Raw genomic sequence first — 24443 nt, forward strand, 5'->3', positions numbered from 1 at the left:
CACAAGGACTCAAAAAAGGAGATAACATAACAACAACACTTCATTTAATACACTAAATCGGCCATTATATGGTAGTTTTTAGTTCACTGGTTATCGTTTAATTCGATCCCATTATTGAATCAAGGCAATCAGAAAACATAATAGATGAATATTTATTCTAGTTATAGTACAATAATAAACTTATGATGACTTTCTGACATGGCAAATAGCTTTTGTTAAAAATATACCGATATCACAGCCAGCGTTATCAAGGTTTATATAACAATTTGTTCTGAAATTATATAGCAAACAGAAAACTCGTACTACACACCAACTAACGACGTTCTCCGTTTCCCTTTGAAATGAATATACCAACATTAGCAATTTTTGGAATCGTTGGTTGGATGATAGTAACATTTAATGATGCCAAAACTTACACATTCATCAAAGGTAGGATAGCATATAAGAATACATTTTAATCTGAATCGAATAATCGATAAAATACTAAAATATTTTTATAGGTTTAAAATGGGTAACAGTTTGTGCAGACCGACATGGGAATATGATCGTTTGTCCTAAAGGATCAAATTATTGTAGTGTCAATACCTGCATTTCTACGACAGATAATGAGAAGACACTTTCCTCGTTTCTGCAATGTTTAAACGGATCACGTACGTGTTTCTTAACATGATCATCTAATACTAATTGAACAATCGTAATGAAGATATTTGAATATTTCGCACCACTAAAACGTCGATAAATATATTCATACTAGGTTCAATGATTTTTGAAAAAAGGAATAAAAGTTATTTCTGCAAAAAATCGATTTAAAAGAAAAATTAAACTGCCAAATGCGTGCTAAAGAGTTCCAATTATCCACTTGACGTAGTTGTTTTGGTCACGCTGGACGGTTTATGTGCATACAGGTCTTATTTATATATTATTTTAATAATTTTTATTGTAGTTAGACATTATATGTTACACAGTGTACGTGTATCGATGACGTTAGGATTCCTAATATAATTGTACATCCATATAACTCCCAAACAAGTTGTGTATTTTTGTTCCAAGCTAGAAAATCAGTTCAAACTATACTATACTAAACTAGTACTAATACATTGATCATTTATTTACTTCAATAAGATCATAATAATGTAAGTATTTAATATTTGAAGTATCTTTAATTATATCTAAAGTATAATTAACCTAATATCGAGGTAAATAACACTGTCGATAACATTTGAGATTAGACGTCATTTGTCCCTAATAATTTTGATCTTTTTTCAGTTACCTAATAATATAAAAAAAGTATACCTAAAATATTATTATTGGTTTAGTCGGATAAGTGTGCATGAAGTCAGTATATATTTCTACTAAGATTCGAATGACAAATGAGTTTCTAACTGAACTCACTGAACTTTCATTGCTGTCCAGTACTGCATATACTCAAAATATAAAGAAAAATGCTAATTAGATTCAAGGCTTAAACAAGTGTCAATCAAATCCCATCTTAGTTAGATTACTAAAAGTTAATATCAAATATTTGATATCCTATACATTAAATATATAAAGACCATAATAATGTAAGTATTTAATATTTGAAGTACTTTTAATTATGTCTAAAGTATAATTAACCTAATATCGAGGTAAATAACACTGTTGATAACATTTGAGATTAGACGTCATTTGTCCCTAACAATTTTGATCTTTTTTCAGTTACCTAATAATATAAAAAAAGTATACCTAAAATATTGTTATTGGTTTAGTCGGATAAGTGTGCATGAAGTCAGTATATATTTCTACTAAGATTCGAATGACAAATGAGTTTCTAACTGAACTCACTGAACTTTCATTGCTGTTCAGTACTGCATATAGTCAACATCAAATATTTGATTTCCTATACAGTAAATATATAGTTCTGCGGGCTATACGTTATCAAGTTAAGGGTAAGTGACACATATTTGATTGAACAGTGTGATATTTTTTCAAGTTTTTACAGCCTGATATGTGTGTTATGGCAAACAAAAATATCAAACACTTTGAACAGAACTCATATAACGTAAAAGAAACTAAGCAGAGATCTAGTTCAAAAATTGTAACGTGTTGACATGTTAAAGTATGTCTAAACACAGAGTTTGTAAGGTACTTTATATCTTATATAGTTGCACATGGTTATTAAAATATTACAAGGTAATTTGATATAATAGAGAACTACTAAAAGTTGAGGATAATATCATTTCCATTATCAAATGTATATAATTTAAACCAGAGTAAGAAACATCAGACCCCGAGTACCTAACACTTTCTCGGCCACAGAACTAGAATAGTTGGAGAAGATCATTTAGTATTGAAACTAATTGCTGAAGATTTAGACTACACTCAGGGCAACAGTTGTTACTATGCTAGACTTCTGCCTAATTTAATGTCTAAGTTTAAGGATTATAACTTAATCATTTGACTATTATTGGACAACATCTACAAGGGATATTAATAAAATGATTTGATAAGTTTTTGAAACTGTCATCTTAAATAAATTAAACCATATTGTCGTCATGTTACCCTAATTACAAAAAGCCAGATTAATTACCAGAAAGGATCAAAACAAAGAAGATTAAGAAGACGAAGAAGATACAAAGTAAAGAAGATTTTTTTATTAATCTCCTAAGGCAATAAGTATTATTATATGATTTCCGTTATATAATATAACTATCCTGACATGTAGAAGATCACTTCAGTAAGAGATCTGCTGTACAACTTATGATCTAAATCTTATTTTAGATGCTATTTTAACTTATTATAAAGTATATGCTAACTTATTCTAAAGACTATTCTAAGTTATTCTACAGATTATTAAATCTCAATCTCTATGTGTCTATTAATCAGTTCGAATGGTTGTTTGTGTTTGAGCCTATGTACTTCACTGTCATCGCGCACATTTAACTCTTTGGCGAGTGCATTGCGATGCACTAGTAGTCTTTCAGGATACTTTACACTAACACACTCGTTATGGGTTCTAAGGGGATATTAGTTTGCTGGAAACATAATATGGGCCATCGACGATTATTCACAATACTTTATTCTGGAACCTCTGGAAAGTAAAGGAGATGATGACTTTATGGTTTTGGGGCCAGAAACAGTGATCAACCACATACATCAAAAATGGAGTTAGAATTAATTAGATTCTCTAATAGATAAAAACAAAAAGTTTGTCTTCTTTGAACGGTATCCGAATATAGCAGGTTTCCTTAATTCCCCAACAAGAGGCTATATATATAGGCAACAATATATTCTAATTTGTATTTTGAACTTTAGTTAAAAATTATTAAAATATTGTATTTTGTATTTTAAACACACAGGTGACAGTATTTTCTAATTTGAAATTCAATTAAATTTGCTTTAATGTATTTTGGCCGACTCCGGTTGTAATATTCTTAATGCATTTTTTCTAATTACATCTTACACTCGATATGTTTAGTACAATCTTAATTCACAAATCAATTTATTACTACTGTTCTGTTATACTTGCATTAATATATAAAAAAGGCCTGTACGGGATTAATTATATTTATGTTTGTATTTCCCAAACTTAATGAAAATGAGGAAGCAGATTGTGAGACTAGCGCAAACATCACTATAAATAAAACGCACTTTTAAATCAGCTAACACTGTTTTGCCCGGAATTTTTGTTATAACTTTTGAATGAACAAACTATCTAACAACCCATACACTATGTCAAAACGAATTCATATTAATATTTATTATCTCTTTTAGAAGTCCTTAAATTTCATAACTTTACCTCATCCTACCCATGCAATTGTAACCAAAAAGTATCCAACAAACCGGAACAATACAATAAAACCGTTCAGCAGATGCAGGTGATGACAGTAACAATGGACGAGATCTAATATTTGGAAGTGAATTATCTCTACTAGTGATCGAGCTGTGGTCGAAATTCGACACAATTTATTAAATTAATCATGTTTCTTATAATCGAGTAACGAGAATAATTTAAAAATGATATATTAATGTTACTACAATTCATTTTGACAATTTTTCAATATAAATTAAGGAATATATTTGATACATAACGTTAATTATAGTAACAAACGTCTGTATATTAAAACATAAGCAAACTATCTCAAGAACTAACACTTACTACCTTTTTTTAAATGATATTTTATTAATTCTAATGTCCATTAAATTTCCATGTTTAGCAAAACATTGATAAGTTTAAATTACTACGCCACTAAAGAATATAACAAAAGAATCATATCTAAGATTATTCTCAGAACTGTAACAACTTCTGGGCATCAATATAAGTATATATGATTCTTTACTTTTATGTTATAAGCATAAATATGGAAAATTAAATGAAGTAATATAAGTTTTATATGAAGTAATATCGTATACTAAAACAAAAACGAACAAAAATGGACAGATTATTTTTTACTATATAGAAATTATGTTAATGTATCTACAATTACTAAATGAACTATGAATTAAATTGTCTTATAGTTTTATATTTTATTGCACTGGTTTTTAACACATTAATATTTATCAGCTGTTTAAAATATTTATTAAGTTACTGCTAGTAATTCATAACTTCTTTTATTTGTCCCATATGTCTCATATATGCCAATTATGTAGTTAATTTTACTTCATTTAAGTATTCATATAATTTTTCTCCTTTATCCATATTTTTCACCTAAAATATGCATTGAAATATAATAAATAACCTCAACCTTATTTGATAAAAGAATAATTTCTTTACCTACACTTTAAAATAAAATTGCATTGTTCTTTACTTATTTATAATACCTGTCATATTTTGTTATTATTATTTAATTCAAGGTTACTATTTTATGTAATATTCTAGAATCTTACCTTTGCAGATAGATCGTCTTTAATTTGTCTTCTATAGCTTAATCGTCAATGGCTTTCTACTTTGTCTTGTACCCCACATAAGAGTAACAACTCACCAACAAATACGGATTTAAAATTCTATAAACTATTTTATAATTTCTAATATTCTCTACAACATTAATTTTAACTGTTAATACCAATAAAATTTACCGAAAAATCTTAATAAATTTTACATTTACATCTAATACAATAATATAAACAATGTCTAAATACTAAAATAAAAATTCGACTGTACAGCAACCTTGGGGAAATGATTCGCCCGGTTGAATCAGAGGTTCAGCTGCGATTGCAACGTGTGATTGGCTAGTTTAAATTGTTAGAACCAAAACATTTGATTAAGTTTGCTGTTCGAAGTGGTTTTGTTTTAAGTGTTTGCAGCCATTCTGAACCTGATAAAATAAAAGGATATCTTCATTTTACGTCGAAAAATAGGTGTACTTACATCTTACAGAAAGGACATATCGTTTAAAGTAAATACTATATTATCTGGATTAAACACATTACAAATTTATCACCGTCAGCGTGTGTGTGTCAAGGACATTGTAGTAAGGAATTCAAAACTACCCTTAACGAAGTCCAAGAGTAAATGCCTATCTAACATTGCTTTTGGGGATGCAAATACAATTATCTATCTATTATATGCTTATTACAAGTGTACATTTTTTTACAGAAAGCTAACCTGCTTCTTATTAAGATATATGTTATAGTGCTGTTTTTTTATTCATTTTCTATCGAGACGCTGTCTGGACTGGGCATTTCTCGAGCGGTGGCACTAACTAAAACAAACCCTTGTAAATTTTTCCTTTTCGACCGTTTGTGCACAAGATGTGCTGCTTGCTCATGCGCATTCATTCGAAACCAGCTTATCAAATTTCACAGCTACGCGTTGTTGTTTACAGACGAGAGTTGTGGTTAGAAGGCATTTTTCAAGTTAATTTTATGTAATATAATTATTTAATATTTAATACAGAAAATTAGCAGTAGACAAATTCGAAAAAAAAAAATTTCTAAAATATATGTATAACGTCAGGAGTATTAATAAATTATTCTAATTTCGCAGCACTGGTTTTATAAATTGCTATAGAACAACAGGATATTTAAGTTAAATAATCTGAAAAGAAGATTTGTTTGAATATTATAGTAAAGGTGAGATTGAAAAATGGTCATATGTGTACAGGTTTCTACATACAAATTTCTGATATTACATATTTGAAAATATAAAAAAAAAATAGAAGGTGTCTAAAGGAAATGTCATATTGTCATGTTATGTTTGAAAGTGTGTGAACGTGCAGTCCAGTGTGCAATACCTTGTCGAAGGCTTGAGATATATCCAGAAAAGCAGCGGAGCACTATTTTTTATCATTTAGATCTTTATTAATTTTGTTAACAAATCTATGTATTTCTTCTGTTATTCCGTGTTTATTACGGAAGCCAAATTGGTGGTTTGGAATAATATTTATCTCTTCTATGATTACTTTGAGTCTTTTAATGTATAGTTTTTCAAAAATTTTAGAGATCAGGGGTAACAAGAGGAGACGTCTTCTGATTTTTTCCTAGGTATAAGAATCATGGTAATTTCAGCCGCTTCCCAAATGCTAGCAAAGTAATTTAGTCTTAACACGACATTAAATATAAACGTTATTGATTTCAGGCACTTTGCTGAGAGCTCTCTTAGAATTAAGTCAAAACCATGAGCTTTTTTAGCATTGATTTCTTTAACTATTTATTGTTTCTTTTATTTCCTTAACAGTAAATTTCTCATGTGGCAAAACCATTTGAAATGGAGTGCTAAGAATGTTAACTATATAATTTTCTTCTGTTACGAATATTTCAGATAGGTACGGATTAAATACAATTATTAAGTGTTTAGTTTTCCGCTTTATCTTTATCATTGCCCTGGTACTATTATCAATTTTAATGGGTGGTTTATGTCGTTGTTGTTTCTTAATCTTTTTTGTTGCTTTCCAGAGAGAATATCCCGTTGCATCAGTTGGCATTAAGTTTTCTAAATATTTTTGAATTCCTTGATTTTGATCGTTATTTATTAGCTCTTTCAACACTTTTGATGCCTTGTTGAATTTTCTCTTGTTTTCTTCTGTTCTTATGTGTTGTCATGTTTTTCGCAGTTTCCTCTTTTCAACAGTTTTTTGTTTAACTGTCGATGAAATATAATTAAACTTTTGATATGTCGCGCTATTAGGAGTTTCGTACCATGTTACCACTTGTTTTTTCAGTGTTGAGAGGTACATTTAGGGATATTAGACTGTCTAGTTTCTCTCTAAATAATGGCCAGTTGGTTTTAGAGTTATGCAAAAAAGGTGGTTTTGTTTTTTTGATAATATTTGAGTTGAACAAAATAATAGTAATCAAATATTGACTTTCTCGCGTTGCAAATATGCTTTTGTTAAAGAATATCATTATCAGAGGTCAAGGTTTATGTAGTAATTTTCTTATTTGTTCCGATATTACATGGCAAGCAGAGAATTCGGACTACACACGAACTAAAGTACTACGCTTCTCTTTGAAATGAAATTAGTAACATTAATAATTGTTGGAATTATAGCCTCAACAACAATAACGAATAATGATGCTAAAACATACACATTAATGCAAGGTAGGATAAACTATAAGATTTTCTGAAACCTGAATTTTATAATTAATGAACATATTTTTGTAGGGTTTAATTGGGCATGGTATTGCGGATACCTAAACGGAGACAAGCTACTTTGTCCAAAAGGATCTACAAATTGTTACGTCGAAACTACCACTTCTATAACAAGAAATGAAAATAAAATAACCTCGTTGATACAATGCTTAAATGGGACAGGTAAACAAGATTGTTTCTTAACATGATCACTAATGATTATTACACAATAGGAATGAAGACCTTCGAATAACTTAGCACTATTTATGAAGCCTCTATTTAAATACTCATTAGTTTTCATCGTTTATTACTTTTAAGGCAAAAAATAAAAATTAAGATGTAAAAGGAAGTAATTGAGGGTAAGGATGAATATTATTTCAACGCCATGGGCCATGATTCATCATCAAAAGGTCTTAACCAACCTTTCTCAATTGTTGCCGAGTCACTGATATATGATATATGTGTTCATAATATATGTAGTCCATCGTGATGGAAAAAACGCCTTTCCTAATGACCATTTCTAGTCGTTATTCTAATCATGATTGAATGAAAATCTTTAATGTGGACCGCTCTTTTTCAACCGCTCGTTTCAAAATGGCTCAATTTTGTTTATTTTCAACAAGAATGTAATGGCTATGAAATTATATCTATGAAATTTTCTTGCGAAATACGAGTTTAAAAGTAAAATTACTTTTCCCCAGCCTTATATTAATTAATTTATTTAAATGCTTATTGTTTTGTTTTTAGAAATTCTAAAAGCTGATACATACACGTCACTTTACCCATACAATTGTGACCAAAACGGTTCAAATCAAATGCGAAATACATTTTATTCAAGCGTTCTACCAATACCAATAATAAAAGTAAGAATGGACGAAATCTGATCCCGAAATTTTAAAGTAAAACACCTCTATATCGTTTTCATTATGTAGTATTATCAGTGAAATAAAAATGTTCAGATAAACAGCGTTTCATTTAGCCGAGATATGATTGGAAAAAACAAAATGAACAAAGATCATCGGGTTCAGTTCCAAATAAACAATCAAAATAAGTTGTCTTGATACTACAGTAGAACATAATGATATTTACAATATTATTAATGTACATATTTTATTTAAATGTATCTTCAAGCGATATATGTAAGTATACATGAATTAAATATTATACATAACTATATTCAGGATAATAAAGCGAATGTGTCTCTGAAATATTGCAATAGATTCTTCAAATTTAAAATATGGGATAAATGTTAGTTACACAAAACATAAACAAATAGGCCTCGGTTTCAGTGATCACCTCTTCGTTCGACGGAAATTTCTTCCCAGCAAGCATTCTTTTGAGATCTCAGAACAGGAAATAGTCGCTGGGACCAGATCTGGAGAATACGGTGGATGAGGAAGCAATTCGAAGCCTTCGAAGCAATTCGAAGCAATTCGAATTCATGGATTTTTGCCATCGTTTTTATTGGCTTATGACGGTATGTTATCTTGGTGAAGCTGCACTTTCTTTTTCTTCAACCAGTCTTCGTACTAGTCGCTGTTGATGATCCTTCCTTTTTTCAAGGTAGTCAATGAAAATTATTCCATGCGCATCCCAATATACAGACGCCGATGCTGCTGATGCACTTTCCCATGCTCTGGAGCGGGTTCACCGTGTGTAGTTCACTCGAATGACTCTCGATTGGAATTCGGAGTGAAATGATGGACCATGTTTCATCCATTGTCACATATCGAGGCAAGAACTCGGGTTTATTATGTTTGATCTTCAAACACTGCTCCGAATCATTAACTCGTCGTTGATTTTGGTCAAAAGTGAGCTCGCGCGGCACCCACTTTGCACAGAGCTTTTTCATACCCAAATATTTGTGCATGATATAATGTACACGTTCAGTTGATATCTTTAGAGTGTCTGCTATTTCATTCGTTTTTGTCGGTACCAGCCTCTTTTACGTGTCGACTGCCTTTACCGTCTTCGCTGATCATTTCACCATGTCTAAACTTGGCATACCAACCCTTGATGGTTGCTTTTCCTGGGCCAGTGTCTGAAAACTTGTCATCAAGCCAAGTTTTTGCTTCAACTGTATTTTTCCCTTTTAAAGCAATATTTTATCAACACGCAAAATTCCTTTTTATCTATTTTTTCACAATAATAAAAGTTGTTTCACTCAAAATTCACAAAGTAACGATCCGACAGCTGTCAAATTTATACACGCATCTTTTGAGGGTTAGGGCTAACTAAAAACGTATGGATTTAACTCTAGTTTAAGCAAGCAAGCCAGTTTAGCAGGCCAGGACCTATCACTTTTCAATTGACCTTCACTGTTGGCCAGTTTTTTTTCTTTCTCTATTCTGGGCCATGGCAATCTATTTAAAAACAATACGACACTGTATTTTCCCTCTTTTAAAGTGTCTGTTGTTGTATTTTTTAATTAGAAGTCTTCACTCTGTTGGCGCATCTCATGCGCCTCACGTGCTGTTTTCCTCTTAACTCGACATCGACTTTAGGAATGAAGGATTGAAGCAAATTAAGGATTTGCATACCTTCATCTTGCTCTCATTTCTAAAATAGAATTGGCGCCCTATTAGCCAATTTATACTACGGAGCCTGCTGTCGATTTGTTTACGCTTGGTCCAGATGTGCTTCTACCAAATAAACCTACGATCCAAGTAAAGGCTCAAAAATTTTACATATTCTTCTTTTACGTTCCTTTCCAAATCCAAGTACCATGAGTAAACTTGGTTTAGTTTGCTTTTGTTCTCCATTGGTAAAACCATTACTCGATATTATTCAGATTGTGATGAAGTTGGAACGAAGCAGTTTTGGATCAAAATACACTTAAAAACGACAGTGTCATCAGTGTAGATCGCAGTTATTTTGTGTTATTATCGTCACTAGTTGAAAGGGTCGCAGTGTAATTCTTACGTCTACGTGTGGTGTACTTAAATGCTGCTTCACTCCGTTTAGAATGATTTTTCAATTATTTCAATAATTACTTGTAGGAGGCTTATTGTCCTTCCTGGTGGCTTGTTGTCCTATCCTGTAGTGCTTTGCCTGATTTGGGCATGATTACGACTTTGGCAATTTTTCATTGTCCTGGGAAATATTCTTAGCATCGCGTCACCGCTAACCCCCCCCCCCTTCTTTCAGGCAGAAACGACCTCATCCGTCGCGGCAGTCATAACTTTTGCCCCCATACGATAATATCCAGTTTCAGTCTCGTGTCCAATAACGACTGCCCGATCAGCGAGTGCCATATCCCCAAATTTAATGCAGCAGCAGTGAGGCGGCTTCGGTTTAGTGTATTGGTAAGCCCAGAGTTAATTCCACATAACCCGGTCCAACTTGTCACTGCAGGGCAAGTCCCGCGACCAGGTATGCGTCATGCATTCTACCACCTGGTTTTAGGCCAGAACAAAAAAATTATTGAATTATATTACTTAGATACTCAGCAAATGTACTAGCTTTCCCCTTATTTGATCTTTTCCGCCGTCCTATGTTGTCCCTAATAAAAGTTATTTGAGCATTAGCTCTTTAATTATTTCGAAGACTTATAAAATACAATATCGCTATGTTGCCAGAAAAATATGAAAAAGTTGTACTAAATTAAAGAAAACATTTCATCTTTTATATATAGTGTCAATTTGTATCAATAAATGCATTTTAAAAATGAGAAAATGAACAACCTACACACAAAGACCCAATATAGTTTTTCTTATGTTAAGAATAATATATAATCTCAAAGTGCTATCGAAATTATTTTAAAGCAGTTATAAACAAAACAAATATAAATCTAGCGGCGATTAAAGTATTTTAAAAATTTTAAAACCAGATGATAGTCTGTTAGGACTTCTTAGTTTTAATTTAAACATTAAGAAGTTTAATATGCAATATTGTTTAATTCAATACATTATTTCAGATACATTTACCGGAGACACCTGTAAATCAATGCCTTGTCCAGAAAATACGGAATCATGTGAGAAATACCTGAAGACCTCCAGTGAACAGCGCACAAAATTATTTGTGAAAATAGTTTGTAAAAATACGCAAGGTATTTGTGTAACTCTATTAAAACCGTTCTATCTTTTTGTAATTAACATATCCTATTACTTTCAGCTATACAGATCTTTATATTTTATAATACAGCAGATAACACCAATAAATCGCTTAAATCCGTTGATTAAACTTCCAGCGTCCCTCTAATTTTTTAACCGGCTTCAAGAAAGGAGAAGGTTCGGCTGTACATTTTTTAATGTATGTTCACCGATTTCTCCGTCATTTATGGACTAATGTTCAAAATTCTTTTTTTATTCGAAAAATACACTTCCGAGGTGGTCCTATTGGAACCAAATCAGGTGGGGGAAGGGGGAAATCGAGGGAAAACTAGCCATTCCTAAGGCATGTACAAAGTTTTCACATATTTTTTATCTAAAAAAATCAGATATTTAGGTATAATGTAATTGCCGAACTGATGTGATGGAAAATTGGAAGTAGTTCATTCTAAAAGCCATTCAGTTTGCTCTTTAAGCACTAAATATATCATATGAAAAAGCGTAGAAATACCGCAGGTAACTGCTTCTATGGTGTAATGGGCACAGCGTCCAACTCACATGCGGAGTTCGCGGGTTTGATTCCCGACAGGGGCGCAACAACTTTTGTTGTTCTAGTTTGAAGAGAATATTTATCAAATCACCTTGTCTAGGTAGTGGAAACCGGGGCCTGAAGCGTTCCTCATTTTCCAACCATTGTTTCTTTATTTCTAATTCTCCTCATACGGGCGGCGCCTCTACTTGGCCTACCCATTGTAATACTTAATAAAATAACTGCGTAATTTATTGACTAAATATCTATCACTAAAAAGAGAACAATAGAATATTTTTAACAAAAAAAATGAACCGACTTCAAAATAATAAATAAGGAAATCACTACCGACTTCAAAGTGATCAGTTGGTAGTACTTAAAATAATGTTGTGAATAGATAAATAAGCTTAGATATTTCGTACTTTAAGGCGAAATCTTGGATAACTTCGTAAATCCATCGGACTTAGAGGTTGTTTACGTGGGTATAAACAATAGTAATTAATCAAAGAATTTTGTTTTGGCATCATTAGATTGTGAATTAATTTGATGATTTAGTACAACCCCATATTTGAATCCCTTATGTCCAAATAGACTTTATAACTGATAAAGCAATCTCCTTAAAAGTTTTGGTCAAGTTAGTATCTTCAGGCTATCCACCGCAATTTCTTGATTCTGAGTCTGATCTGCTCTGATTTTTATGTAACGTGATGTTTCCAATTTAAACTGCCATCGAGATGGATACCTAGATTTTTCACTATAATGATATCATAATCGTAATAAAATTAGCTTTTATTACTTCAGTGCAATGCAAAGTTGCCATGGATTCTAGTTCATTTGTAGATCTTGTTGACTGCCACTTATACATCCTTTTATAGAGATATGTCTTTAGCCATAGTAACTGTATCGCTGGCAAATATTCCAAGGACGATTGTTTTTTATTGGGATTTCAGCAATGTAGAACAGATATAGGAATAGTCCCAAAACATTAGCCTGCGGAACCCCAAGCAAAACAGGTTTAAAGGTTGAAAATATCTCTTCATGCAAAATTCTATATTTCCTTTCAATAAAATACGATTCCAACCATCAGTCAGTCCCAAAAACAATATCCTATCAAAAGCTAGTGAGACATCCAGAAATATTGTAGGGCAGTATTTATTTTCTTCAAACGCCTTTTCTATAAAATGGGCTATAGGCTTGTAAGATCCAATTTGTTCTGCTGGTTTGTCAGGCTTTCTAAGTATACTTATTTGTGCCACCTTCAAACATGCTGAATGCTTTTCATGGCAGAAATACCACAAGGAAATCCAAACAAAATATCATGTAGGAACTAGGTTAGAAGATGGCGCTAGGTCAGGTAGTGGTAAAACCAGAGGCTGTCCCACATAACACGGTCCAACTTGTCACTCCAGGGCAAGACTCCGCGACCAGATATGCGTCATGCATTCCACCGCCTGGTTTTAGGCCAGAACAAAAAAAATGGTTGAGTTATATTACTTAGATACTCAGCAAAGGTACTGGCTTTTCCTTCATTTGATCTTTCCCGCCCTCCTATGTTGTTCTCAAATAAAAGTTATTTGAGCTTTAGGTTTCTTTATTGTTTTAGTCGTTTTCCAAAACGAAAAACTCATGCCTACTGTGGGTTTTATTGTTGACAACTAGTTCTGGAGATTGTTGCTTATGAACATTTTTGTGAGGCTCGAAGACTTATTAAATAAGATTTTGCCTCTTGGGTATTCCAAATCTTGGTTTTCGATTTTGCCCTTAATGATCTTAGGGTACATATTGTGTTCATGGGGATTCCCTTGGTTTGGATCTTGCTTTGTTGGCGTTCTCAAGATTTTCGACCATAAATATATTTTTATGTAAGTTAAATTTTGTGTCAATAACGCTCTAGAATATATAACAGATTCTTTTGGGTGGCATATTCGAGTGAGGGGCGTCAGTTATTCTCGCCCTTGAATTGATACTGTGTATAAATAAGGTATGGTTCTTCACATGTTCCATTTTCTTCCTGTTTCTGTCAATATTAAATTAACCGGCAAGTAGGTTTGCTAATGGAGAGCCATTCAAGCTTCAATTTTTTCTTATAATTCGTATTAATTACAAATATGCGATTACAAAGTGCTTAATTCTTATATTTTCTTTTTGTTTTTCTGTAAAAAATTTTCCAAACCTCTTTCTCCCACGTAATACACTTTGATATTATCTTTTAAATATTTCATATCCTGAGGAAACCGTTCCCCTTCCTCTTCATCTCTGCCACTTAATTTTTCAAAAAAAGCTAAGACAGTTGTACAAAAAAAAAATAATGCTTTTCGGGGCAGAAATACCGACAAGGAAATAATAATCCGGACAAAATATCATCAATTGTATGAACTAGGTTATAAGGTAGCGCCATTTATTCGTCAGTACCGGGGCATATTGAATGATTAGTTTATACTTCCATTATAGGCATCTGTAAAGAAAGTATTTTATTGTGATGCATTTGGTTGCTAAAAAGAGTTTACCTGACGTCATATTATACTAAACAACAAATTGAAATGTAATACGTACCCCCACCTAACAGTACTCTTTTGTCCCTATCAACTTAATTTAATTTTGGTAGTCCACAGAGTCATAAAAGATTATAAACAAAAATTGTTTTTAATTACTTTTTTATCATAATTTTTGATTCCATACATTCTACTGTAATTTAGAATAGCTAGTTTGGTCAAGCATCCTTAAGCCACAATATTTTGTGGATCGGGATACTTAGTTAAAATATATTTATTTAAATAAACGTACCTCTTAAAACATTGATGCTAGTTTAATAGCCATCTTCCTAAGGGTCTTTCAGACTATTCAAATATTTACTATTATATATTTAATACATTGTTACTAGTCTTTTTCGTCTAACCTACAATTTGTCTTTATGATCAATTAAATCTAGGTATATAACTAGGAGCCGGTCTCTAGGTATATATCGGCCCTATCTGAGAATCTGGTGATATAATGTTGATACATGTCACTGCTGTATATTTTAATATATGCTCCTCACTACACAATACTAGACAAGATCAGATGGTTTGATTCTTTTGAGTCAGTCCTGTTCTGGTGGTATCCAAAAGCTGCAATATTTCAATATTCTCATGAGAATGGAATATTTCCTCATGTCCCCTTGCAATTCTCTTGATTTCTTGAGTGACTGCGGTGACTGAAGGTCCCGATGTAGGTAATCAGTTCTATAGTATTTGAGTGCACCCATAATACCTCTCAGGACTATGTTTTGAAAAAGTTGTATATTATTTATGTTACTTTTTGCATAACATCCCCATAATTGAACACCGTATGTCATATAGGTTTCAGTATTTGCTTATATAATAGCAATTTATTATGTACTGATAATTATGATTTTCTTCCAATTAGCCAGTACATTTTCCTATATTTCAATTCCAGTTCTTTTCTTTTCTTATTTATACGTTCCTTCCAGCGAAGTTTTGCATCGAGATTCATTCCGAGATATTTAGCGTTGGTACTTGTAGGGTCTGTTTATGAACTGCACATGTACAGATTTACTTTCATTAATATTTATTTCCCAAGCTTTGTCCAATTATTTATATTGTCACTTGCCTATTGTAATTTCCGTGAGGCTTCTTCACTATTGTCTCCGACAGTTATAATCGCAGTATCATCAGCAAATGTAGCCATCATAATATTTTCCATTTGTGGTATATCACAAGTGTATAGTAGATAAAGCACTGGTCCAAGTACACTTCCTTGTGGTACACCTGATTTAGCTTCTTTTATTGTAGAGTAAGCTTCTTCTTGTTTGACTGTAAACATTCTGATTGTAATGTATGATTTTAATAATTCGGTGTGTTGTTTTGCTAGCATTTTTTGTAGTTTATGAACAAGGCCTTCATGCCAAATATTATTGAAGGCCTGTGCTGCATCTAAGAATATAGGTGAGCATACTTTTTTTACGTAGGCCTTTTCAATAACATCTATTCTTCTGTGGACCTGGTCAATTGTTGAGTGCTTGTTAATAAACCCAAACTGGTGTGTTGGTATTAAGTTTTCTCTCTCTATAATCGGGTTTATTCTTTTCAACAAGAGTTTTTCAAAAACTTTAGATATTACTGGCAGCAGTGATATAGGTCTATAGGCTTTTATTTCGTTTGGTGACTTCTCAGGTTTTGGGATCATTATAATTTCCGCCATCTTCCAAATATCTGGGATATTCAAATATTGATTGAGTTTGTTATAAAATAATTTGTTCCACTTAAAACATATTGGGTTTTTACTATGACCAATATGTAACTGATTGAAGAATAGGTTAAACTTTCTGAAAAAAACTATATGTTTATATATAATAATATCAATGCTCGATGTATATAATTGTATAAATACCAGCTAAAAACAATGCTTAATCACAGACCTCATATACATAATTAATAACCACACATACCTATTTTTTAAATAGAGCCAGAGACTTCTTGAAAAGAATACAATGTCTCAATTCTTTATTTTCTGTATATTTGGCTACACAACACTGCTTTGAACGATGATGCATTATAACTATTTAATTATGATTAAAATGTAGTCACCAAAACGTTAATCATATGCCAAAACAAATAAACAAGAAACGCTCCAAAGGAATTGAATAACCAATTAAATGAACTATAGTTAACCAATAAGTTAAACCAATCAAATGCCTCCGTGAGTGTTGGCATAGAGATTGAAACAAATCAATAAAATGGAAGGAAACACTCGATTGTAGTGGCATCTAGATATTGAACATTAATCTCAATTTACTCTGTAATTTTAATTCGATATTGTTACAGGTAATATCATATGGATGGACAACTTTATACAGAACAACATACCACCACAACATGCTTACGTTAATCATATAAAGAACTACTAAGATCCAGAATTAATACAAGGACAATACCAGAAAATTAAACTTAAAAGATGTACATTGCAATATAAACATAAAACAGAAAGCGAAGTTTTTTTTTTAATGCACAAATCTAAGCGACTTAAAAACAAATATTAAAATTTGCTACATGTATAATTTGCATATAAATTTAACAAAGGTTATCATTTAAACATAGCCTGTGTGTTTATTACGGATGATAATTAATATAAAATCGTAAAATACGTATTAAATATTTCCGTGGTTAGTATTTAAATAATTTTACTATTTACACGCTCATAAATTATGATTAATCTAAAACCTATACGTTTCTTTATGATAATGATGCTGGTTGTGGAGCATAATTCTGGACGAAGCCTTTATAACGACACAGGTGAGTACACAACAAATATGTCTTATTATCGTGATATATCAGAAGTAATGATATGAAACACTAATTCCAGAGGGAAGTTATTTATGTTCAGTCTTGCAATGTCCGCCAAACACTAGCAATTGTGAGAAGCGTTCGGAAACCACAAATGATAAGAGATTTTTGACCGTAAATGTCAAATGCATGGACAGATCAGGTAGTACTCTACAATTTGTTACAGGATTTTTTGATTTGATTAAATTCTAATCTAATAGGGAATATAACAATGACCAGACAATATACCCAAAACAATCCATATGGTCGAAACGTATATTACAAGGGACTTGAAGAAACTTTATCTATATCCTACCGCTCTGCTAATATCAAGTCTTGAATTTGTTAAATAGACACTAATATTAAATAGTTATACCTGCGGATATTTATGAAGTACTGGTGATCGCCCTGTGGTCGAAATTTGACCACATTTTAATAAATTAATCATATTTCTCTCAAATTAGAAAATAATTTTTAAATGATATATTACTAAAACTTGTCTTCGCAGTATTTTCAATATAAAATTAGAAATATGTTTGATATATCATGTTAATTAAAATAATAAATATCTCTATATTCAAACATATTAAAATATGTACAAACTATTTCAAGAACTAACACTCACTAACATTTTTTAAATAGCATTTAATTAAAAATAATTAATTTAAGATTCATTTACACATTACAACAAAGGTATCATGACTAAGATTATTTCCAAAATTGTAACAACTTCAGAGCATCCAATATCAGTATATATGAACGTTCTTTACTTTTATGTTGTAAACACAAATATGGACTAATAAATTAAGTAAAACATATTTGTATTTTTTTCTGTGTTGTAGTTACTATCAACTCTTTAAAATGAATATCTTAATAGCCCTGTCAAAAACATTAGCATCTATATCTTCAAATAATCATCATACAGTTGTTCACTTCATCGATACAATTTTGGTTTGTCTTAGCATCTATAGGATTAATCTTGATCTAGTACGGTCACACAGCATTATCGACAAATCGATCAATGGTAAATTTAGGTTATTAGCCTTGACAAATCCCCATTAATTTTTTTCATTTATCTTTTCTTTTCGTTGGTTGCACAAAACCAATTTTTTAACTGTGAAATATAAGAAAAATAATCTAAATAAAGTCGAAGCACGCTAAAATAGGAGTGTTAGCCACCAAAAAATATCGATATCTCTATATACATATAGATAATTTTTTTAATATCGATATATCGATATATCGGCCAAAAAAAACCGATATATTTTTGCAATAAGTATAAAAAATATCGATATTTTACAAAAAAATATATCGATATTTTTAAGAAAAAATAAAAATACTGAAATATTAGTCCAAAAAATATATATTGTTTTCAAATTTCCTAAATAGATAAAATAATCTAAAAATAAAATAGAAGAAAAATAATCTAAATAAAATCGAAGCACTTTAAAATAGGAGTGTTAGCCACCGGCAAAATATCGATATTTCTATATATATATATATATATATATATATATATATATATATATATATATATATATATATATATATATATATATATATATATATATATATATATATATATATATACACATATATATATATATATATATATATATATATATATATATATATATATATACATATATATATATATATATATATATATATATATATATATATATATATAATTTTTTTTAAATATCGATATATCGATATATCGGCCAAAAAAATCGATATATTTTTTGCAATAAGTATAAGAACTATCGATATTTTACAAAAAAAATATATCGATATTTTTAAGAAAAAATAGAAATAGTGAAATATTAGTCTAAAAAATATATATTGTTTCTAAATTTCCTAAATAGTTCAAACATTTAAAATTAAGTACCAATTTTAGAGTTTAATTAAAATTATATTTAATTTATTCTAATAAAATATTAGAAAAATAATCTAAATAAAATCAAAGCACGCTAAAATAGGAGTGTTAGCCCACCGAAAATATATCGAATATATAGTATAAAAAATATCGATATTTTACATAAAAATATATAGATATTTTTAGGAAAAAATAAAAGTAGTGAAATATTAGTCTAAAAAATATATACTGTTTCTAAATTTCCTAAATAGTCCAAACATTTTAAATTAAGTACCAATTTTAAAGGTTTGATAAAAATTATATTTAATTTATTCTGATAAAATATAAGAAAAATAATCCAAATAAAATCGAAGCAAGCTAAAATAGTAGTGGTATATATATATATATATATATATATATATATATATATATATATATATACCACATACAAACTATATACATACAAAAAATATATCGTCCAAACATTTAAAATTAAATACCAATTTTAAAGGTTTATTCAAATTTATATTTAATTTGTTCTGATAAAATATCGAAAAATATCAGCTAAAAAAATATCATATTTATATTTTGGACAAAAAAAAATTTCTTATTTAAAAAAAAATTATATCGATATTTTTGTGCATCCCTACGCTAAAAAATTCAAATGTAATGTGAAAATGATAGTTTGGAAACGGCAAGTGACGTCAATCTTACGAAGTGTTTCTGAAGCTGTTTGACTTAACACAGCGAATTTTGATTTTTTTTTTTTGATTTTATTTCTGGTAAAATCTCAGTAAACTTACTTTTAATTTTAATATAAATCAATATTTTTGTCATTCTTTATTACATTCATCTGGACTATTATCATACGCTTGATTCATATAGTGAATTATATCTAGCGATTCATTTATCAGTGTCGCTATATTAGCAAAGAAGAAATATGTGAATTATTTAAGAGATGGTCAAGTCACTATTAAGTAACTTTTCATATTTGTTCCATTCTAAATACAGATCTCTTAGGTACTTGTATGTATTCTGATCATTTTTTCATTTTTAGAAGACATTAATTGAGAAATATTAATACAATGTATAAATTGATTCAATATATCGTCTATCATTTTCTCCATTTTCTCACTTTTCTAGTAACATGGCTATATCGTTTCGTAAAAACTATGTGGGTTATATCAGCCATTCATTTTCCATTTCTTGAGCATTCTAGAACCGTGTACCAGCCAAAACACTCTGTATCGATCTGAACAGTTATTAATCAGAATTCACTATGTATGAAGAACTATGTATACAGAACTCCCCATTCGAGCTGCAACAATGTATCTTTCACAATACTTGCACGTCTGTCCAAGCGTTGGCATGTAAGAAGATGATTTTGCATCTGCTGCTCGCTATTGCTGGTACTTCTTGCAACAACGCGTCATTCATTTGACATCGGTAGACATCTGCAATAACAGTTTCGTTCGATTTTATAAGCTCTTAATACACCTTCCTTTTCTGACCATAAATATTTTGTTTTGGTATCGATGTGGATGGTTCCACTAGACTAACGCATAACCTTTTCCGACTGGTACACTCGTAGTAGATTCACATTTCATCGTTAGTCACAATACGTCATGACCCTTCTATTTTACGAAATACAGACACAGAATCCTCATAATTAATACTCTTAACTTAATAACAAGATGTTATCAGCAATGTTGTTAGTGAATTCATCAACTACGTATAAGTTCATTGAAGCATAAATCAACCTATATAAATATTTATTATGCCTACGACTGATTTAAATAAATAAATCATTGCTCCAAATGCGAACAAACAAATCTTACTACATCTGGAGTATTTGAAATTTAAATCTCCTTTATGTTCCCTACTTTTGTTAGTTATTTAAAATTGCTGTATAAAAGCTGTACTAACCCCCATTCGATATACGAGAATGCTTTCGGTATTTTTACACAATGGACCCTACTCAAGAGAAATATCTGCAAGACGAGAAATGTTTCTTGATCGACGAGTTCGATATAGTCTTGGGTTCTGCATCGAAAGAACAGTGCCATTTGGTACAGAACGATGGTAACGTAAAACTCCACAGAGCGTTTAGTGTATTCCTTTTCAACAGTAAAGAAGAGTTATTGTTACAGAAGCGATCACCTTACAAAGTAACATATCCCAATAGGTAAGTAACACTCTTTTAGTATTACATTTGTGTTAGATGCTTGAATGTACTATTTTTACTTTAACAGGTTTTAAACCAACGTTTATGTATTGAAAACTTTTTCACAGAACTGAGTCCTTTTGAGGCTGTTATTCCTATTTAGCATCAGAATTACCACTTTTGAATCGTTATAGGACCTGCAAGTCATGGTGTCAATTGAGCAATTTGAATAATGTATTAACACAAGAATGACCAGCACTTGCAAATAAGAGACGCAAAGTCATCTTTTGAACTAGAGCACCCCGTCAGAGTTTCAAGAACCTAAGTTGAATCGATGATTGATCACTGTCAAACTAACCTCATTCCTTCAATGGTATGCTGGCATACCTCAAGGTTCCCCACTGGCTCCAGCCTTATTTAACCTCTTTATTTCAGATCTGCCGAGAAAAGAGCACATTGACGTCGCGGTTTATGCTGACGACACTGCTTTCTTCACGGCCGCCAGGTTCCAAGTTACGGTTCATGAACGTTTACAGAAGCATCTCGATCGTGCGGTCAAGTGGTTCAAATGGTGGAGGTTGCAAATCAACCACTTGAAAACCCAGGCCATCATTTTCGATAAGAAGCGTTACATACTGCAATAATTCCATGGCTGGATAACGTCACGTACCTAGGTCTCCACTCCAACGGACGGTACGGTTGGCAATCCCAAATCCAAAGCAATCCAGAAAGGTTCGGGGATAGCAAACCTGGTATCTTCTCTAATCTGCCGTTCTAGCAGACTTCCCATCTCCATCAAATGCTTATTTTACAAGATGTTAATTCGGTCCGTAACCCTCTACGGATGTCTACTTCAAATTTGTTACACTCAACCAGGTGAAACGGCTTCAAGTTTTCCAAAATAAGCTCCTCAGAAGAATTTTTAACGCTCCTTGATTTGTCAGAAATAATCAAATTCATAGGGAAACTGACACTCCAGAAATCAAGCACTTCATATCTCAATCATTCCACAAACAACAACTCAGCTCAAGTTCTCACCGCGTCACCGCCAAGCTCCCCCCCTTTTCCAGGCTAAAACGACCTCATCCGTCGCTATAGTCATAAATTTTGCCCCCATACAACAGTATCCAGTTGTGTGTTAACTCAGGTTCGCGAATAAATAGAATGGCCGGGCCCTCGTGCCCAATAACGGCTGCCCGATCAGCGGGTGCCATATCCCCAAATTTAATGCAGTAGCAATAGCGATCCACAGGGATCAACTGTGAGGCGGTTTCGGTTTAGTGTATTGGTAAGCCCAGAAGCAGTCCCACATAACCCGGTCCAACCTGTCACTCCAGGGCAAGTCTTCGCGACCAGGTATGCGTCATGCATTCCACCGCCTGGTTTTAGGCCAGAACAAAAAAAATCTTTCAATGCTGAACCGTTATGTTAATAGAAAAATTATTAATTACTAATTAAACCTAGAAAATAAACAGCTAATCCAGTTTAGTGACAAAACGGGTAAAAGAAGAAAAAGGTATTATTATCTTAGAAACTATGTTTAATTATCATGTTTGCAAACTTTAATAATTGATTTGATTTTAATAAATGAAATTGCAAATAATAAACGCCCAAATAAATTATATTATATTGAAATGCAATCAGCGTTACCAAAATAAAGCATAAATTAATCATTACAGATACTCTAATACATGCTGCAGTCACCCGTTAGCAAACATCGAAGAAGAAGACGAAGAATTTAACGCTCTCGGAGTTAAAAGAGCTGCTATTCGAAAGCTCCATCATGAACTTGGTATACAACCTCACGAAATTTCTCTGGATGACGCAATCTATGTCGCTCGTATCCATTACAAGGATCCTGGAGATGGAAAATATGGAGAGCACGAGATCGCCTATATAATTATCATAAAGAAAGACGTTCAGTTGTCACTGAACTTCAACGAGGTTTCTGAAGTTAAATACGTAGCCCGAGATAAGATTGACGAGTTCCTCAGAGAGACCAATGCTGAATTGACTCCATGGATGGAACTGCTCATCAAAAATGGGAATCTGGGGTACTGGTGGGATAATTTGGAACGTATTGGTGATTTAGCGAATGATGACAAAATTATAAGATTTAATATTAAATCAAATTAAATCGCAATAAATGTAACAACTCAGTTTTTATTAAATATTTTGTTAGATCCCTTAAATAGCTTTATGAGTTTTATTCTCTTTAGCATTAGTTATTATGTAGTGAACTTAATGTAAATGATTAATATTATCTATGAATATTGCATTATCGGCAAATCTAATCATTCATTCATCTAATTCAGATTAGACTTGGCTCCAAGATATTTCCTTCTAATACACCTGCAGTTTGTTATATGGTGGGGTAGGCTTCCTCTTGTTTACACTAAACATTCTGACTGAAGTCTGAATCCCGCGTAGGACTTTAGTGACATTTTCTGAAGTTCTTTTTGAGTGGTTTGCATTACGCATGTAGCTTTTTACATATTATTTGAAAATATTAATTGTTTTGTTTATAATACATAACTGACATACAGATAATAGATTTTTCCTTATATAATTGGAACATATTTTAATTAATATGCTTTGCTTAAATTAAGTTTTATAATTCAATTTGTAATATATCATATATCTTAAAAATTACATTTATATTTAACGTGAGTTTTTGTTTTTTTTACCGTCAAAATGCATATATTTTAATAGTTTTATCTTTACCCAGGAGACAAATTGGTACATCTTAATAAAGTAGGTAATTTTCATATGTTGGCCTCTGAAATATATAAATGATATTGTAATCATTTTTATACAACATCTACTTTTTAAATTATACAACGAAAAGTATATTTTGAAAAAAAAAGTGGATTCTATATAAAAGTCAATTGAAAAGTCACCGGCCTGACATGTAGATAGCGCTACTAGAATTAAATCCACATATTTTTTAGTTAAGCCTAACCCTCAAAAGATGCA

At 31.4% G+C, this 24443-nt stretch overlaps 3 protein-coding genes across 4 annotated transcripts; all 3 read left to right on the forward strand.

Annotated features, from left to right (window-relative positions):
• The first annotated feature begins 251 nt into the window (after positions 1-251).
• Positions 252-17109, forward strand: LOC143197901 (uncharacterized). Of its 2 annotated transcripts, XM_076406701.1 has the most exons (5): positions 272-429; positions 501-650; positions 7580-7729; positions 11463-11594; positions 16948-17109. In XM_076406701.1, exons 1-5 carry the CDS (start codon positions 342-344, stop codon positions 17028-17030), a joined length of 603 nt encoding a protein of 200 aa, XP_076262816.1. In that variant the 5' UTR covers positions 272-341; the 3' UTR covers positions 17031-17109. The 2 variants fall into 2 exon arrangements, with proteins under 2 accessions (XP_076262817.1, XP_076262816.1); XM_076406702.1 differs by lacking the exons at positions 11463-11594; positions 16948-17109 and adding an exon at positions 8294-8510 and having other exon boundaries at positions 252-429.
• Positions 17110-17234: 125 nt separating this feature from the next.
• Positions 17235-17930, forward strand: LOC143197903 (uncharacterized). Its single transcript, XM_076406705.1, has 3 exons — positions 17235-17415; positions 17486-17608; positions 17667-17930. Exons 1-3 carry the CDS (start codon positions 17328-17330, stop codon positions 17783-17785), a joined length of 330 nt encoding a protein of 109 aa, XP_076262820.1. The 5' UTR covers positions 17235-17327; the 3' UTR covers positions 17786-17930.
• Positions 17931-21130: 3200 nt separating this feature from the next.
• Positions 21131-23663, forward strand: LOC143197900 (uncharacterized). Its single transcript, XM_076406700.1, has 2 exons — positions 21131-21488; positions 23147-23663. The coding sequence occupies exons 1-2, from the start codon at positions 21271-21273 to the stop codon at positions 23601-23603; spliced, it is 675 nt and encodes a 224-aa protein (XP_076262815.1). The 5' UTR covers positions 21131-21270; the 3' UTR covers positions 23604-23663.
• Positions 23664-24443: the final 780 nt, after the last annotated feature.

Source organism: Rhynchophorus ferrugineus, unplaced genomic scaffold, assembly GCF_030347505.1.
Source record: "Rhynchophorus ferrugineus isolate W39M unplaced genomic scaffold, kcgeb_rfMv2 rfM6, whole genome shotgun sequence".
Classification (NCBI taxonomy): Eukaryota; Metazoa; Arthropoda; class Insecta; order Coleoptera; family Curculionidae; genus Rhynchophorus; species Rhynchophorus ferrugineus.